We start from the raw sequence: 17,412 nt of genomic DNA on the forward strand, positions 1-17,412 counted from the left end.
GAAAGAGACATTTATCTATTGAGTCCAACCAACATGTTCCCTAAAGAGCCACTAAGCAAGGATAGAAAACTCAAGATAACAAACAAACCACATGAACAATATCAGGACATTTAGAATAAACGTTCTCTATGAGCATTTCAGGTAAATTCTTTGACCCAGCCAAAGCAAAATTCACCAATAATTGTTTCAAAATGATTTTTTGGAAATCTTAATTCTTCCTGTTTAATCCAATGCATATTTATTTACTATCAATTCCCACAAAAAATTGTTTTTAAGCACATATCTCTTGAAAAGATATGAAATTTTGATCTTGACTCCCATGAGATCTAATGGGATTTTTTTTGGGGGGGGGGCATATTTTTATACCAAGTCAACAGGAACTGATCATGAAGAGAAGGGATGGGATTACAATCTATATAAATTGCATATTAACTGCAAACTTGGTAAATTATATTGCTGACCGTAAAATATATTGTATTCATTACCACCTTCACTGGCGATGCCCAATTAATTAGTCTGATTGAGTGTTTTTTGAAAATATTGGGAGATCCAGCTTGTTGGCTTATTGCCCCTTTGTTCCTAATAAATAAATATTGATGCAATATAAAGATTCATTCATTTCCTGTTCTTATGTGATAAACTTGCTATTGCAGAACACTTCAAAGGTAACTTATTTTAGTGGATTAGTGATATTGACAGTGTTGAAAATTGCTCTGCTTAAAAAAACTAATTCAGCAGTAAAAAGGTTTGAAAAGCTCTTGGTGGAGCAGTGGGCTAATGCCTCCTTAAGTAACACCAGCTGCCTGCAATTAGTGCAGGTTCGAGTCCCACCAGGCTCAAGGTTGACTCAGCCTTCCATCCTTCCGAGGTAGGTAAAATGAGGACCCAGATTGTTGGGGGCAATAAGCTGACTTTGTAATAATGCCGCTTGGGGAGGGGGGCGAAAGCCCTAATAAGCAGGCATATACATAGAATGAAGGCTATTGCTAAGCACATTGATTTGTGCTTTAGATTGTAAGCCTCCCTGAATCTTCGGAGAAGGGCAGGATATACCGGTAAATGGGATTAAAAAAAATGAAAATACAAGTCTATTCAATATACTAATTACTGATTATATCAGCAATATTTTAATACACTGTCCTTAACTACATAAATATGATTCTGAACATAAATGTTAAAATTCATATTTAAAATGTTTATGTTTTTCTTTACTTATATATGTGTGAATGTACATGCAAACTATTCTGCTCCCAAGTTTGTTTTCTTCTTTCTGTTTTTTTTCTGCTTCTCTTATCGGCTCCTCAATATCAGTTCTGTGTTTTTCTTTTCTTTTTGCATAGGCATGCACGCATGCTCCCCATGATGAATTTCAGCCTTTATCCATCTTCATGCGAGTTTCTGCTGAGGCTTAATTTTCATTTCCTATTGTAATTTATCACTGCCTATTGTAGATTCTGCGGGGGGGGGGGAAAGGAAATTACCTGGCCTGGTGGGCCAACTTGTCCAGGCATACCAGGAACACCTGATGGTCCTGGAGGCCCTGGAGGCCCACTCGTTCCTCTCTCTCCTTTAACGCCCTCAGGACCCTGTAAAAAACAAAAAAGACAAATGCAGTTAGATATCATGCGTAGGGAGCTTTCCTGTGACCTTTTTAAAACTGGCAACAGCTTTGCAGTATCTGAGCCAAGGATCTTATCCAACCTTGTTTTCTGAAGTGCCTTTTAACAGGAGACATCAAGGACTTTGTTGTAAATTCTTCTCTGTAGACAACTTGTGGGCTCTAATAACCTGCTACCAATCTCCCCATTTCTTTCTAAACATTAGCCGTTTTCATTTTCTTGGTATCCTACACACTTACGACTTTATTAAAAAAAAACCTATAGCTTAAATCTAATTCTCTTTTTTCCAAAATGTTTGCCTAAAGGTAAGGTAAAGGTAAAGGTAAAGGTTCCCCCGCACATGCGTGCTAGTCGTTTCCGACTCTAGGGGCCGGTGCTCATCTCCGTTTCAAAGCCGAAGAGCCAGCGCTTGTCCAAGGACGTCTCCGTGGTCATGTGGCTGGCATGACTAGACGCCAAAGGCGCACGGAACGCTGTTACCTTCCCACCGTAGTGGTCCCTATTTTTCTACTTGCATTTTTTACGTGCTTTCGAACTGCTAGGTTGGCAGAAGCTGGGACGAGTAACAGGCGCTCACTCTGTTACGCGGCACTCGGGATTCGACCCGCCAAACTGCCGACCTTCTGATCGACAAGCTCAGCGTCCTAACCCACTGAGCCACCGCGTCCCTAAAGGTAGAACAATTTAAAAACCAGGCAAGCTGACCAGAAACTTTTTACCTTAAACTTTACCCATGTGTCAGAAGAGGATACAATTTGGGAAGGGGCAAGCTGTGAGAATTGAAGGGGTGAAGATCAGTCTCTCCTTGCTTACAACCTACGTGGGGCTATTCTGAATGATCAGCATCTAGCACGCTTCTTTGCATGCATAGCATTTACTCTGCACACACACAGACACACTCCATATGTTTTACTGTGAAGCAACATATTGGCCAGATCACTGTGATTTGGAATGCTCTGATTACCTACTTTTCCAGGCAGATCACCCTGGCAGTGCCTTTGCTTAAAAACAAAAAAGATGGAATAAAGACAAAAACAAACTTGTGAAGAAAATTCAGACATTATTATGGAAAAGTACTTACTTCTTTGCCAGATGCTCCAGGTTCACCTTTCTCTCCCTAGACACATACAAAAAATCAGAAATGTATTTGTATACATCCTGGAGTTTTCTTATAGGGAAACAGCAAAGCTTTCTTGGATCCTAACATCCATCACTTTGAATTTTACCACCATCCAAGGGCAGTGACCTATCTCTAGGGCAGGGGTAGCTCAGGAATTCTGAGAGTTGAAGTCCACAAGTCATAAAAGAGCCAAGGTTGCCTACCCCTGCCCTAGGGGAACTATGGACCTGAAAGGAAAATGCTGAGAGAACTTTTCTGTTGCACTCCTCTACTGAGATGGAAATCAACAAAATGGACTACTTTCTGGATATTGCCGAGGGCCAAAATGGCCTAGATGTGTGCTGAGCCAATTCCTTAATGTTTCATTACCCAAGAAAACACTGTATTACATCTCCTAATGACCACTTATAAAGTGAAGAAATCATCAACAATGATCTGCTGTTCAACTTAAGTTGTATTAGAGGCCAGAATCAGGTTTCTCTTACATTTGCTTGTTCTTGGCTCTCAAAAGAACCTTCCTCCTATAAGACTAGACTATGGTGGACATGTCCGGAAGTGGTTAGATATTGGATGAGGATCCAAAAATGGATAGAGGAAATCACAGGGTGCTTAGTTGATCTTAAACCAGAGACGTATCTGCTTGGCTCCAGGCCTGGAAATATTAAGAAGGAAATATGGTATTTGGTTTTACATATCTTAACGGCGGCAAGGATGGGGTATGCTCAATTTTGGAAGGCAAATCATACCCCGCCGGATGAAGTTGTAATTAGGAGAATACTTGATTGTGCAGAAGCAGACACATTGACCAAGAAGTTGAAGGGTAAAGAAGAGACACCAGCATTTCTATCATGGAATAAATGGTATATTTGGTTGGATAAAAGATTAAAGAAATGAGGGTGGCTTGGAGGTTGGTCAAAAATGAAGTGATATAGTCTTTGTTAATGAATAAGCTTTGGAGTTGAATGGTTATAAGAGACTTAATGAGTGGAATATAATTGTTAGTTTAGAAGTAGATATAATGTGAAATTTTTGAAATGGTTTTCAATTTTTTGATTTCTTCGTTTTTTGTATATTGTAAATGTTTTTTTTGTCTTTGTTGGTGTATGGTGTGTTTTTAACACGAAATGTAAATAAAGATTCATTTATAATAGGAAAAAAAGACTAGACTAGACTAGACTAGACTAGACTACAATACAATACAAAAGAATAGAATAGAACAGAACAGAATAAAATACAAAAGAATAGGTAGAATAGAATAGAATAGAATAGAATAGAATAGAATAGAATAGAATAGAATAGAATAGAATAGAATAGAATAGAATAGAATAGAATAGAATAGAATATCAGAGTTGGAAGAGACCTTGGAGGTCTTCTAGTCCAACCACCTGCTTAGGCAGGAAACCCTATAACATGTCAGACAAATGATTGTATCTAAGCTTATTCCTTGGCCTGTCTAGCACTTGCAAAAATATTTATTTATTTTTTGGAAAGGGCAACAAATACTGAATATGCCAGGTATAAAACGCTGGCTTGGAAGGAAAATGGAGTAAGACAGGGAATGAAATTGAAAATGGCATCTCTAAAGAATATTCTTACTTTCTTTTTTAGTGGTGGTGGAATTAAAAGCAGTTTTCCTGGGGAAAGTCTTATTTGGATTGATATGTAGCTCTCAGAAAAATAAGGATTATAGCTGGTGCCTCTGATGGCGTTTTCTCAATTTAAATATATCCCAAAGCTGTTACTGAAATAGGGAGGGGAAAGGGGGACCCTCCTGAGGAATTTGGTTCTAATCTCTGGTTAACAGACAGAAGTTTGTCTGAAATGCTGGAAGTATGTAAGGGGAAATTACCTTTCTCCCATCTTCTCCCGGGATCCCATCTTCTCCCTGGAAAGTAAACATCTTGTTCATATTTGTGTTCCAGATTGGTTTAGAAGCATATGCCATGATACTCCTTACTAGCTCATCTTATTCCCTATGCTTTCTCCCCACCCTAACACAGTTCTTGCCTGTCAGACCTGAAGCCCCACTTCTAGCAGGAGGTCAGAGGGATCAGGCCCCACACTCACATTCTTTCCATTCAGCCCAGGTTTGCCATCTTCACCAGGCTTGCCCTGGAAAAGAAATGCAGGAAGTCAGCCAGCTAAAAGAGCTTTCACCAGCTTGACTGCAACAGGCCCATAGAATTGTTATCTAGCACAAGGAGCAAGGATGGATGAGGGTGGATGAATCCATACAGAATATATGACTTTGTTGCAACCAATGGTTAGTGAAGTAAACTCAAGAGAGGAGAAATTCAGTTAGATTCTTGTTGAGAAGGCACCTTCATCAGGTTTTGTACTTCCCCAAAATTCTCATCCAGCAGCCATTTCATGAGACCACAACAAAGAGTGGGACAGAAAACAGAATTATTCCACTAGTCTGGTGGACAGTGAGCAATTTTTGACTTCTCCTCTTCAAATTTGTTGCATTCTAGTTGACAAGACAGCTATAAATTTCCATCTGTCTAATAACCCACAGTTATAAAATCTATGTAGTATTAATAATTAGTGCTAGAGTCTTTTTTATTTTCTCCCTCCTTATCCTACATTTTCTTTGTGTGTGTTGTGTGTGTGTATGTGTGTTGCATTCTTTTAAATTGTAAGCCTAAATTTGTAGATGAGAATTCAGTCGCCAATATCACCACAGGAATCCAGTATTGAACAGAATTTAATTACCAATCACTTTAGCCCAAGCTCACTCTCTACTAAGTAAGCTTGCTCCAGTTGTCAACCTAAGTATTTTTTTTAATTTAAAAAGCAGAAGTGGAAAACTGAACAAATACATATCTTAAGTTTCTATATGGGCCTAGATAGCAAGGAAAGAGCAAGAACATTTTTTTCTCTCTACATTTTATGGCTGAGGTGTACTGTATACAGTTGCGGGCTAGTCAATTGAGAAGTCAACAATGAGTGTTGATTCACTAGATCTGTGCAATCTGCCCAATAGCAGAGGCCAGCTGTGGTGATGAATACAGAAGATGACCACCCCCTTAACAAAGGCTCCTACTGGAAAATATGCATATTGGCTTTCAGCCCCATATGTTACATATAGGCAGTGGATGCCGATCAGTGTTTACTTACAGGCATTCCTGGAGATCCCAGCGGGCCCAGTGCTCCAGGAGGACCTTGCTCTCCACGCTGACCTGGCAAGCCCTGTTTTTTTTATTAAAAAAGCAGACTGTTGTGGATATGCAGAATAGAGACCCTCCTCTTCTAAAGATATAGACGGTAGCCAAATTTAGTAGTCTAGGATAGAAAATGTACCAGCTCCTCAATATGACAAAGAATGCTAACTAAGCTCCACACAGATTACCCAGAAATCAATTAAACAAGAGGAAAATATCTATTCATCTTATAGGCTTGTCAGAGGTCAGTGGCTTTTTTTAAATACTTACATCTCGACCAGGGTCACCCTGCTTTCCTGGATCACCCTGAGAAAATAAAGCAAGGATGTAATCAGAAGTCACACATTGAACTACGCCTTGTGCTCATGTCATTGTTTTTTACCTGCAGTTCCCCAAAATATTTGTTTAAACCTATTTGCTAAATTTGTGCAACTCGCCAACCCAACCCAACCCAATCCATCCCATCCAACCCAACTCAATGCACCTCACATTATGGTGCAGTGTGATATATGAGGCCGGTTGCAATCTCCTAAATGAGGTTATTTTACTTCCCTTTTTTTTCTAGGTGATAAATGGTGACAAATGGCTACAGTGATGATCCCATAAAATCTACATAACATTTGTACAGTAGATTCAACACATCAAAAACATCCCTTTTTTATATTGTTCTGCTTAACAAATAAGGCCATGAAAATAAAACTTGCATATATAAAATCAATTAATATGCTCCAGTAAAAACCAATGATAATTAGCTTCTACTGTATATTTTGGAACTAATGATCCTCAGTATGACTCCTTTATTATGAACATTGGTATCAATACAAAATGTTCAAAATACTCTTTTGGACTTAGCGGCAGCTTCCCATAAATGGCTGACTTCGCTAAGAGTAATGCAGCATCATTGTGGCTTTACAGCTGCTAAATCCAAGAGCTGTAGTCTGAAGGTATCAAGTATCAGACTTACTCTTTGGCCTGAAGGACCTATTTGTCCAGGTTTTCCATCCAAGCCATTCCGACCATCCAGGCCTGGAGGACCTCGATCACCCTGAAGAAAAAAATGAATGAATAAGTGAATGAAAAAGCAACCATGGCAACTAGTAGAAACTGTGGGAGTTAATGAAATTGTTGCTCATGAGACCATGGACATGGGCCATTCAATAATTCTTACACAATCCACTTTTCCTGCAGTAATAAAGGCTACTTTGCTTATTTTTTTAAAAAAAAAAAGGAAAGGGAAAAAAAACGAACGTTCTTTCCAAATTCTGTACGAAATATCAGGTCTTGCATTTACAGAAGTGTAGCTTTATAAAAATATTTGGTGGGCTTTCATGGCTTTTGCCAGCGTCTTTTCTTTCATCATCTCTTCTAGTGAATGACAAAATCGGAACTCTTTACCTTCTCTCCCACTGGGCCTCGATCTCCGGGGTCACCCTGCAAAAGGAGACAATTGACATACCATGTAAGCAAAAAAATGATTGTGCAGACTGGGCCCTCTGTTATTCCACAATCCCCGAGGAAGCAACAGCATTACGTTCCCCTCTGAAGCACATGAAAAGAAAAAAAAGACTTACACGAACTCCAGGGACCCCTCTGGGACCTTCAATTCCCTGGAAGAGACGGGGAAAAGATCTCTCTGCAATTCTCTTGTGGAAAAGGAATGGCCGACACCAGTTTCTCAGACTGTAGGCCCTCCCCAAGCCTCTTCCCATTTCCCCTTACTACTGTTGACATTGCAAAGGACTTGGTCAAGCCATTCTTTCATCTTGGGCTCTTCCTATTTCATTCTCTCACTGCAGGAGGGAGTGACCGACTGCATTAGGAGTGTACTGACACTTACCAGCATATCCACTTTTCCTAATTAGTGAATTCTTTTCTGGGAGCTTTAGAAGCAGAGGACTTTTTCTCTTCCTATATGAGTCTGAAGCCCGATTATGATTATTTTCAATTGCAAGAAAATATTTCAGTATTGGAGAAGATTATATCTATTTCAAAAGCTTAACTCTGTCTGAAATCTTGGAGTGATGCTAGAAAAGGGGAAGGATTAAAAGTGCCAATGTGCCTCCACATTCCTTTCCTCGATGTTTAACTGTATGATTAGAATAGCTGAAGCAGGCGCCAGATTTCCTTGTTTAAACATGCCATGCAACACCTGGAACCTACCCGTTCTCCTGGCAGGCCAGGTAAACCAACTTCTCCTTTTGTTCCTTTTGTTCCATCCTCTCCAGGGTCACCTGGCTCCCCCTAAAATGGAAAAAGACAACTATCAGGCAAGTAGTTTTGCTTCTCATAAACTGAAGTACACAGACTAATTTTGAGGTATGCAAAGAATCCCAGTTTCTCTGAGGCCCAAACTAGATATGACATTAAATGCATTTTTACACAAATGGGCAGATTTTATTAAATTCCTTCAGCAGGTGAAGGAAAATACCTAACAAATATCATAAATTAAGCAGAAGGGCAGAGAAAGAATTAAAATATTTTCTAATGCTGTGACATTTTAAATTCAGAAAAATGGTATATAAAGTGAGTTATGATAGTAGTATGTAAAAATGTCTAGGCTGAGAAAATGAGTAATATTTTCTCAGAATAGTAGACCAGAGATATTGAAAAGGTCACTCCACACTGAGGTATTTCCCTCCCATTAGCTGTAAAGGTAGGAAGCAATTAGCTGCAACCCCAAATTTCAGAATCAAATCAGAGATGAGAGAGAAACAGCAAGAAAAAAGTGCTTGAAAAAGGTAGGAATGAATTGTACATTTATACACACACACACACACACACACACACACGCACACACACACACGATATATACAATACAGCTAGTTATTGGTATTCAGGGGACAACTGATGTTTTGTTTTGTCTTTTTTGTAAAAATTCTGTGAAGTACTGAATGGGCTGCAAAAATACCTAATTATGTTGTGAAGCTAAGAGGAATAGTGTAATAAAACCGAATGAAAGTGATCTGATCTTGTGGAGTTGATCGCTACATACAGGGAAGCAAAGATAAATAAACAATTAAAAAGAAGGTGAGAAATGGTGAAATGGTGTCATATAGATTAGTATGAGTATGCATGAAAGTAGGAATCTATGGTCAGTAGCAGTTACACATTATACTCAGATGAACAGGGTATATGGAAGAACTTTGGATTAATTTTAGAAAAAAATCATGCAGTGTTCTGAATAAATATGATCTAGAGCAGGGGTGTCAAAGTCAATTTCATTGAGGGTCTCATCAGCATTGTGGCTGCCCTCAGGGGGCCCGGGGGGGGGCATGGCCAACTGGGTGGGCATGGCCGGGTATTTGTTTTCTTCATATTTTATTTTACTTTGCTAGCCAACTTTGACTATTTTACTGCCCTCTAAACATAATTAAGCAATCATGACATTCGAAGCATCATAGCATTTAACTCAAGCTACTTAAGAACAGAAGACATAGGGATGAAAAGGAAAAAATTGTAACAAAACAAGTCCAGGTCCTACTTAGATTTCAAAAGTGCTAAACATGACAAACAGGACAAGTCAAGAAAACAAATCCTATATACTCTATTTAGAAAACAAAGCAAGAGGCATGGATCTGAGAATTCGTGTCACTAAAGACTGAGATTGTTTTTTGCAAGAAAAACAGAATGAGTAGTTGCAAGTGATATATGGGAAATGATAAACAAGGCACAGTGGATGAATTTATATACCCTCTTGGAAGGTTTATTCAAGAAAGGCCAGTGGATGAAGGCACTGTAAGATGTACAAAACTGATAGGAAGATAATGGGCAATATGTGGGCTGTCGTGTGGAATGAAAGTGTATTGAAAGAAGCAAAAATAGCTGTGTTTCTGCTGATGCTATTACAGTCAGTTCTGAGATGGGATGATGGGATGAGCACTTTGTCAGGAGAATTGTCAAAGTAAATTCAGTGCTGTAAAAATCACTTACTTAACAAGTGATAAAACAAGATGAAATACAGTCCACATTGGGACTTCATAGCAGGGTTACCTTTTCACCTTTTTGCCCTCCTTCTGCAGGCCCCACACCAACCTGCAGACCAGAAATGAAATAGTACATCAGACATATGCAGAATCAAGATTTAAAACAACATACTGGAAATAAAAATACGACACTCACAGTTTGGCCTGGAGGGCCCGGCACTCCCTGCAGAGAAAAGAGGACAAGAAAGTAGCAATAATTAAAATAAAAAGAGGCAATTTTAATGTGCTTGTAATATGTTTCTTTTTTCCTTATGGGTGAGATTATACACATTTAAGGGACGCGGTGGCTCAGTGGGTTAGGACGCTGAGCTTGTCGATCAGAAGGTCGGCAGTTTGGCGGGTCGAATCCCGAGTGCCGCGTAACAGAGTGAGCGCCTGTTACTCGTCCCAGCTTCTGCCAACCTAGCAGTTCGAAAGCATGTAAAAATGCAAGTAGAAAAATAGGGACCATTACGGTGGGAAGGTAACAGCGTTCCGTGCGCCTTTGGTGTCTAGTCATGCCGGCCACATGACCACGGAGACGTCCTCGGACAAGCGCTGGCTCTTCGGCTTTGAAACGGAGATGAGCACCGGCCCCTAGAGTCGGAAACGACTAGCACGCATGTGCGGGGGAACCTTTACCTTTTATACACATTTAATAGGTTGAAAGATAGTTCTTATTTGGCATCCACAAATCACTGGAGGCAATCCTCAAGTATTTCTTTTCTGCAATGTATAGTGATTGCCTAGATATTTCTAATTCAGACATAGTAAACCAAGTTCAGGAACCCAAGAGAAGACACAGAAGAAGAACAGCATGGAGGGAGAGCTTCTGTCCTTGCAACCTGGTTAAGAGGAAAACAGAGGCCTACTGCTGTCCCCCCAAAATAGGCTGGTTCTATATTTGTGGACAATTTCAATATATAGCAATCCAGAGACCAAATAGTAGATTTAGACTCGGAAGAACAAACACCAGTAAGAAAAAGATTCCTTAAAAGTAGCATGATGACTTACGGGATTGCCTCGATCACCCTTTGACCCTGGTGGTCCAGGGCTGCCCTGTAAAAGAAAACATTTTTGTAAACTGGACAATCTCGGCAATCAAATTCTGCAATGGCATTTGAAAATGGGAATGAGTTCTTACATTTCTCCCATCTTCACCAGGCTCTCCCTGGTCTCCCTTCTCACCAAGAAGGCCTCTGATGCCTGGTGGACCCTGTGAAATAAAAATAGAAATGAAGAATCTGTAGAATCTGATAATTTCATACATGGAGACATCTTTTTTTGGAACTGGCTAGTCAAGGATGGGACTTGAAAAAATAATGCTAGAAAATACATATCAGTCAAAAGGGAGGTGGGATTCTCCAACTTTATACAAGATTGTGGGACCTGCAGATTATAAACTTTCAATCTATGTAGGAGAAGAAGAAGCAGAGCCAGGTGGTGGAGTTAAAAGAGCAATCAGTCTGGAGTCATTACATTGCCACAAACAATCCAATTTCAGCGGCCCCTGAATTCCATTAACTCTTATGTAGTGCCAATTTAGTATTGACTGTTAGTTGACTGAATTCTTGTGCATAGGCTTAAGCAATAACTATGTTTTGAACTGCAACTTAAGTTATGGCCCTGATCCTTTGCACCTGACAATCTATAGGTTTAACCCCTGTAAGCAATGCCAATCCACACTGCTGATGCAAACCAGCTTTTCAAGCTAGATGCAGACAAGAACTTTAGAGGAGAAAAGTATTCTTTAGTTTCTGGCATAGGCTAAGGCAACAACAACAAAAAATCATTCATTTACTTAACTGCCAAACTGAAAAGATGCCTGGCAGTTTAATACATAAAAATATTAAGTGTGATATTTGAACTTATAAACTCAGCATCCATAATCAGTTCAAAAATACCATTCCCAAATGGCCTCCAAAGGCAGCCCAATGCACTGCAGTGGTGCAATGCCATCCAACCTCTGTGTATCTACTGTACAACACTGCTTACAATTCCTTTTCTCATTTTAACAGAAACCCTTGGGTTGTGCTTCTGCAATACTTACCCGTGGACCTTTCTCTCCAGGTTTCCCAGGTAGGCCTGGCTCACCCTATGGGAAAAAGAAAAAGCAGTAAATGCAATGCAATGCAATGCAATGCAATGCAATGCAATACAGTAAAATAAAATAAAATAATAAAATAAAATAAAATAATAAAATAAAATAAAATAAAATAAAATAAAATAAAATAAAATAAAATAAAATAAAATAAAATAAAATAAAATAAAATAAAATAATAAAATAAAATAAATAAAATAAAATAAAATAAATATTAAATTAAATTAAATTAAAATGGAGCATCAGAGTGAATAATAAATAAATTGAGACAATTACTTACAGGGATTCCTTCCTCTCCTTTGTCACCCCTTTCACCCTAAAATCCACAGCAGAAAGATTACATTCTACCATTGCTACTATAATGCACTCTGTGTTTGAATATACCTAGTGCCCTAGCCATTGCAATCTAACAGGTTAGCATATCAAAAGAAAAATACTTGCTACAAATTCACCTTTGGCATCTCTTTCTGCAGGTCTGTGGGATGGAAATTATTTCATGCAATCTTTTCAGTGCAGGATGTACCCTGCAGGATGCAGCTACAGCAGGAAATAGGTTCTGCTAAATAAGTTAGATTGGAAGAGGATATCTTCCAGTGATTAATCCAGTTTTGAGATCACTAGGGATGGGATGCTCAAAAGATGATGTGCTAATATGGTGATGGCACTCTCTTAAAGGTTTCTATGGAAGTCATGTCCATGCAGCAGAACCAGGCACGATCGAGGCACTCTCAATCCGTTACCTTAGTCGATAGGATTTATGATGGAATCCATTGGATCGCCATTCTAACTGAAGATTGTACTACTGACATAACAGTTAAAAAAATATAGAGGACAGTGTGAGTTTATAAGTGAATATTTATGTTACCTATATCCCAAATCCAAGGTCAGGCAGGGTTGTTCCTTTTCTTACCTCCTTTCCTCGTGGGCCAGTTGGTCCTGCAGGGCCTGGTCTTCCTGACTCTCCCCTCTCCCCTGGCTCTCCTGGGTCACCCTAAGGAAGTGGATCACCCCAAGGTGTGTGGGGGGAAATAAACTAAGTACAGCAAAATTCTGAAGCAGACTAAATCTAATGACTAACATTCAGGGACATAAGCTGGGAAACCTACTCCCACTTCGATTACTATCTAATTACTGATAAACAGTAGCTCGATTACTATCTAATTACTGATAAACAGTAGCAGCCCCACCAAAACACCTTCCAATAGTCTATCGAAAGTCTAAGCTGAAGGTAACCCAGTGCATACAACCAGACCTACACCTGAAACAGAAGCTAGACAGTGTACTGTGTCTGGTTGCTGCTAAAATCTGTGCCTCTCCATTAGCAACATCTTGAAGAACACTCCCAAACTGTCCACCTACCCAAGACTGGTTATGTATCATTACCATACCCACGTAAGACCCACCCACCTAGCCCAGAGCCCGAATCAACATCCTTTTGCTCCCTCTTCATCCAATGCACAATAGTCACCTGTGGGCCAGTTTTGCCAGCCAGTCCTGTGAGTCCCTGAAAGAAAAAAGGAAACCAATAATTGTTAAGGTTCAAATGACTAAGTCAGGAAAACTGCATAAGGAAGGTTGCTGCACAATCATGCTTGGGCGAGGACTAAGAAATACTCCATGAAAAAAAAAGCAGAGCTTTATTACCCGTTAGTGGCTGCAAGGATATATACATTGCTCTGCATTCTGTAGTGAATGCAGAGACAGACTAGGCTCATATCTAATATTTGTACAAAGAGAAAAGGATACTTGAGCCTTCTTTTATGAGATGTGATAGAGCTAGGAGCCAAAGCATTGCACTAATGTCAGCTCATTAAGCTGAAATGCAACTAAGGCAGGTGTAGGCAACCTCGGCTCTTTTATGACTCATGGACTTCAACTCCCAGAATTCCTGAGTCAGCTGACTCAGGAATTCTGGGAGTTGAAGTCCATGAGTCATAAAAGAGCCGAGGTTGCCTACACCTGAACTAGGGAGTTTATTGGGATCCCTTCCCTTTATGAATGAAAAAGGGGAGAATAACAGAGCCTTAAAGATGTACATTTGGCATGAATTTAGGACTCACATTTTCTCCTTGTTCTCCTTTTGGGCCAGGTGGGCCAGGGACACTAAGACCAGGAGGCCCCTGAATAAAAAAGTAAAAAAAACATGGAATAGAAACACTTTAAAGGATGTCATATATTCACATAAGTATATCCATATCCATCATTATTACTAAGGTGTCATCTTTAAGATCAGTTTCACAAATATTGAGAGGCTCTGGAAAATGTTCTGTAATGAATAGAAATTGAATCACAAAGAGTATTTTGGGGATATTCCTTAGTGAACTGAAATATGTCTGATGAAAGCTCTGATGAAATGGTGTTAGAGATATTTTTTTTAAGCAGGTGAATCTGAAGGGACGTATTTGGAAAGAAGAAATATATTCCCCACTCTATCAAAGAAGAACCATCATCCCATTCTAATAATAAAGCCAACAGTAACTTTCACAACCCTCAGATAGTACTCCTGTAAGGTTATATATACCAGGCAATATCTAAAACTGGAAAAAAAAAAACCTTGACAAAAATCGAAGCAGTCAACATCCCAGTTTGCTGTTCAGCAGGAAAAATTCAAATGTATTTATTTAGTTTATTTATTTATAAAGTTTATTGGCTGCCCACCTTACCTTAAGGTAACAGTAAGCAGTTTACAATCATTTTATCAGGCTGCATTATCATAATCAATGTATTATGATATCTCACCATAACCTTGAGTACTCACACGTTCTCCTTTGTCCCCAGCATCTCCTCTTGGTCCAGGTGGACCTTCGGGTCCTATAATGCCTCTTTCTCCCTGAAAAGAGGAAAACAGAATCACAATGTCAACGTTCCATAGTGGCATAACAGCATTCTTACTTCCCATGTGATACATTTAAGTTGAGCATTGCTTTTTCCTATTAAATCAAATAACAAAATGAAACTACTGGAAAAGAGAGAGCCACAATAGTCTCGTGAAATAGTTTCTTTAAGCCAACTTCCCTGCTACAACTAATATAAATTAAAATAGGATATGCTACACTTTGTATTCCTTACATCTGTAACAAGAGATTTGTTCCTGTGCAGTTACCTTATCTCCTTTAATTCCAGAAATGCTGGATGCCTAGAAGAAATATAAAAAAGATAACTGCTGAGACCTTTTCAGATCATATTCCAGAAATGCAAACTTGTAGAAAGGCACTTCCTATGCATTGTTACAGGTGATGTACAAATAATTGTATGAACGTAACTATGCCAGGAGAGATAAATAATGAAGTCTTTCATAGCTAACTAACTTGGCCAGATGAAGAAGAAATTATGGTACAATAGCCTTTGGTCATTCAATAATGATCATGTCTCTTAAGGAAGAGTTAGTGGATTTCAAATTAACACCACTGTACTTATAGCCTAACCAGTAAGCCCAATGTTATGGAAAACTGTAAACCGTGGACTGGTGAATTCTGAATGGCCACAAATTCCTCATCTTTGATATACAACTAAGCTATTGGCTATATGATGTACATGCCCAAGTGAAGTCTAGGTAAAACTCCTTTACAAAACAATAACAGGTTATACAGTCTTTTCTAGACCAGGCATTAAGCAACCAGAAAAAGAGAAAACTAGGATGAAGATTAAAGGTGTTTTACCCACTCTAGCTGTTTATGATATTTATGATGGCTGATTACATTGGGACACTTACCGGCAGACCGGGTATACCAGGCTCTCCTCTCTCTCCCTATGGCAGAAAGTGAAAGTGTTACGGCAGTCCAAATAGTTTAAGTCTTACCATAAGGATATACCACAACTGATCCCCACTGATGACTTTATAAGCTCATTGCATCAGGCAAAGCACTGTACTTTCACTCCCATGTCTCATTGTAAGACCACATCTTAGTTTTACTGGGAGTTATGATCAATAAATGACCCTCTTTTACCGGTCTACTATAGAGAGTGTCCTCTCGTATGGTATTGTGGTTTGGTATGCTGGTCTGATAGCCGCGGACAGGAAAGTATTACAGAGGGTAGTGAGCACAGCACAAGACATTGTGGGCTGTTCCCTGACACCACTGGATGACATCGCCAGGGCTCGTTGCCTTGGAAGAATGAGGAAGATTCTCAGGGATGACTCACATCCTGGACGGTATCTCTTTACTCTCCTACCATCTGGTAGGAGATATAGGAATATAGCCAGCCATACCAACAGGCTGAAAAATAGCTTTTATCCGTGGGCTGTTAGACTTTTAAATGGGACATAATCTCTGTGAACTTATGCAGCATTGATTTGGGAGGCTGGTGTGCGGTGTAGTTGGTTCACATGGTGTGGTAGGATGGAGGGTTTGTTGTCATTGTGTGTTGGGGGGGAGAGCACGGGGGGAGGCTCAGCTAATCTCAATGTACACATGTTGTACTTTGACAATAAAGGTTTATTATTATTATTATTATTATTATTATTATTATTATTAATAATAATAATAATAATAATAATAATAATAATAATAATAATAATAATAATAATAAACTGGACTCCCAAGAATCTGAGAGTAGAATTTCATTCAGCCCACAGTATTTGACGTTGTGTGGGAACAGGACATTTTCATGTTAATTTGCATTTCAGTAAGCTCTGAATACAGGAATACATTGTCGACGGTTTTCACCAGAGATACTCGCCAGCCATTCAGAACACTACAGGTTAGACCTGCACAGTTTGTGGCTCACCAGATAAGCTTGCCAGTATTCCAAATGACTGATAAATCTGAGTCAGCTTCGTAGTAATAGGAACTGGGAATTAGTATTATGGTAGTATAAACGGAAATGGTCAAAAGCAACACAAGCGTTCAACTTTTAGTATTGTTCCTACATAAATGGGAATGACAGGTTACATTACTAATTCCTTTCGGATTCAAGAGCCCTGCTGAGTAAGCATATTTCCAATAAAAATTAGAGTATTTGCCGTAGTTCTAAGAATCCTTACTTGTTCTCCTCGAGGCCCAGGTGCTCCTTGTAAGCCCTATTTCAAAAATTAAAGTGGGGGAGGGGGAGAAAATATTATTCAGAATAATCATGGATCTCATACTGGGCAGCATTAACAGGAAGAGTTCTTGAAGTAAGGATGAATCATTGACCAACATGGAAGAGTCTTTATTGAGGGATAATAGAGGCAGCAAAAGTGTACTTGAGCAATAATAGGATTCAAAGTGAATCATATTTTTTATTACTGAACAACTGAACTGTAGCATTAAGATTACTTTTTGGATGCCATTTATGATGGGCAATAATTCCCTTGGAATTGGCTTTGAATGTTCAGGTTTCAGATGAACCTACATTTAGAAACCCAAGTCTCTATCAAGAAACTGCACCGGATGGAAAATAGAAAATGTAATTTGAAGTTGAGAAATATAAAGTAGGAAGTTTATCAACCCTCCCTACAATCACT

At 39.2% G+C, this 17,412-nt stretch overlaps 1 protein-coding gene across 1 annotated transcript in view; it reads right to left on the reverse strand.

Annotated features, from left to right (window-relative positions):
- Window positions 1–17,412, reverse strand: part of COL7A1 (collagen type VII alpha 1 chain) — a gene marked incomplete at its 5' end in the record, with an annotated part of 134,524 nt that overhangs the window by 56,610 nt on the left and 60,502 nt on the right. Inside the window, 21 exons of the mRNA XM_083353344.1 lie at window positions 1,482–1,586; window positions 2,701–2,736; window positions 4,589–4,624; window positions 4,807–4,851; window positions 5,860–5,931; window positions 6,174–6,209; window positions 6,868–6,948; window positions 7,299–7,334; window positions 7,475–7,510; window positions 8,064–8,144; window positions 9,894–9,935; window positions 10,880–10,924; window positions 11,010–11,081; window positions 11,916–11,960; window positions 12,247–12,282; window positions 12,877–12,957; window positions 13,435–13,470; window positions 14,027–14,086; window positions 14,725–14,796; window positions 15,070–15,102; window positions 15,679–15,714. Coding sequence (XP_083209470.1) covers window positions 1,482–1,586; window positions 2,701–2,736; window positions 4,589–4,624; window positions 4,807–4,851; window positions 5,860–5,931; window positions 6,174–6,209; window positions 6,868–6,948; window positions 7,299–7,334; window positions 7,475–7,510; window positions 8,064–8,144; window positions 9,894–9,935; window positions 10,880–10,924; window positions 11,010–11,081; window positions 11,916–11,960; window positions 12,247–12,282; window positions 12,877–12,957; window positions 13,435–13,470; window positions 14,027–14,086; window positions 14,725–14,796; window positions 15,070–15,102; window positions 15,679–15,714 — 1,122 coding nt within the window. The remainder of the gene's footprint in view (window positions 1–1,481; window positions 1,587–2,700; window positions 2,737–4,588; window positions 4,625–4,806; window positions 4,852–5,859; window positions 5,932–6,173; window positions 6,210–6,867; window positions 6,949–7,298; window positions 7,335–7,474; window positions 7,511–8,063; window positions 8,145–9,893; window positions 9,936–10,879; window positions 10,925–11,009; window positions 11,082–11,915; window positions 11,961–12,246; window positions 12,283–12,876; window positions 12,958–13,434; window positions 13,471–14,026; window positions 14,087–14,724; window positions 14,797–15,069; window positions 15,103–15,678; window positions 15,715–17,412) is intronic.

Source organism: Vipera ursinii, assembly GCF_947247035.1.
Source record: "Vipera ursinii genome assembly, chromosome: 2".
In the NCBI taxonomy this organism is placed as follows: domain Eukaryota; kingdom Metazoa; phylum Chordata; class Lepidosauria; order Squamata; family Viperidae; genus Vipera; species Vipera ursinii.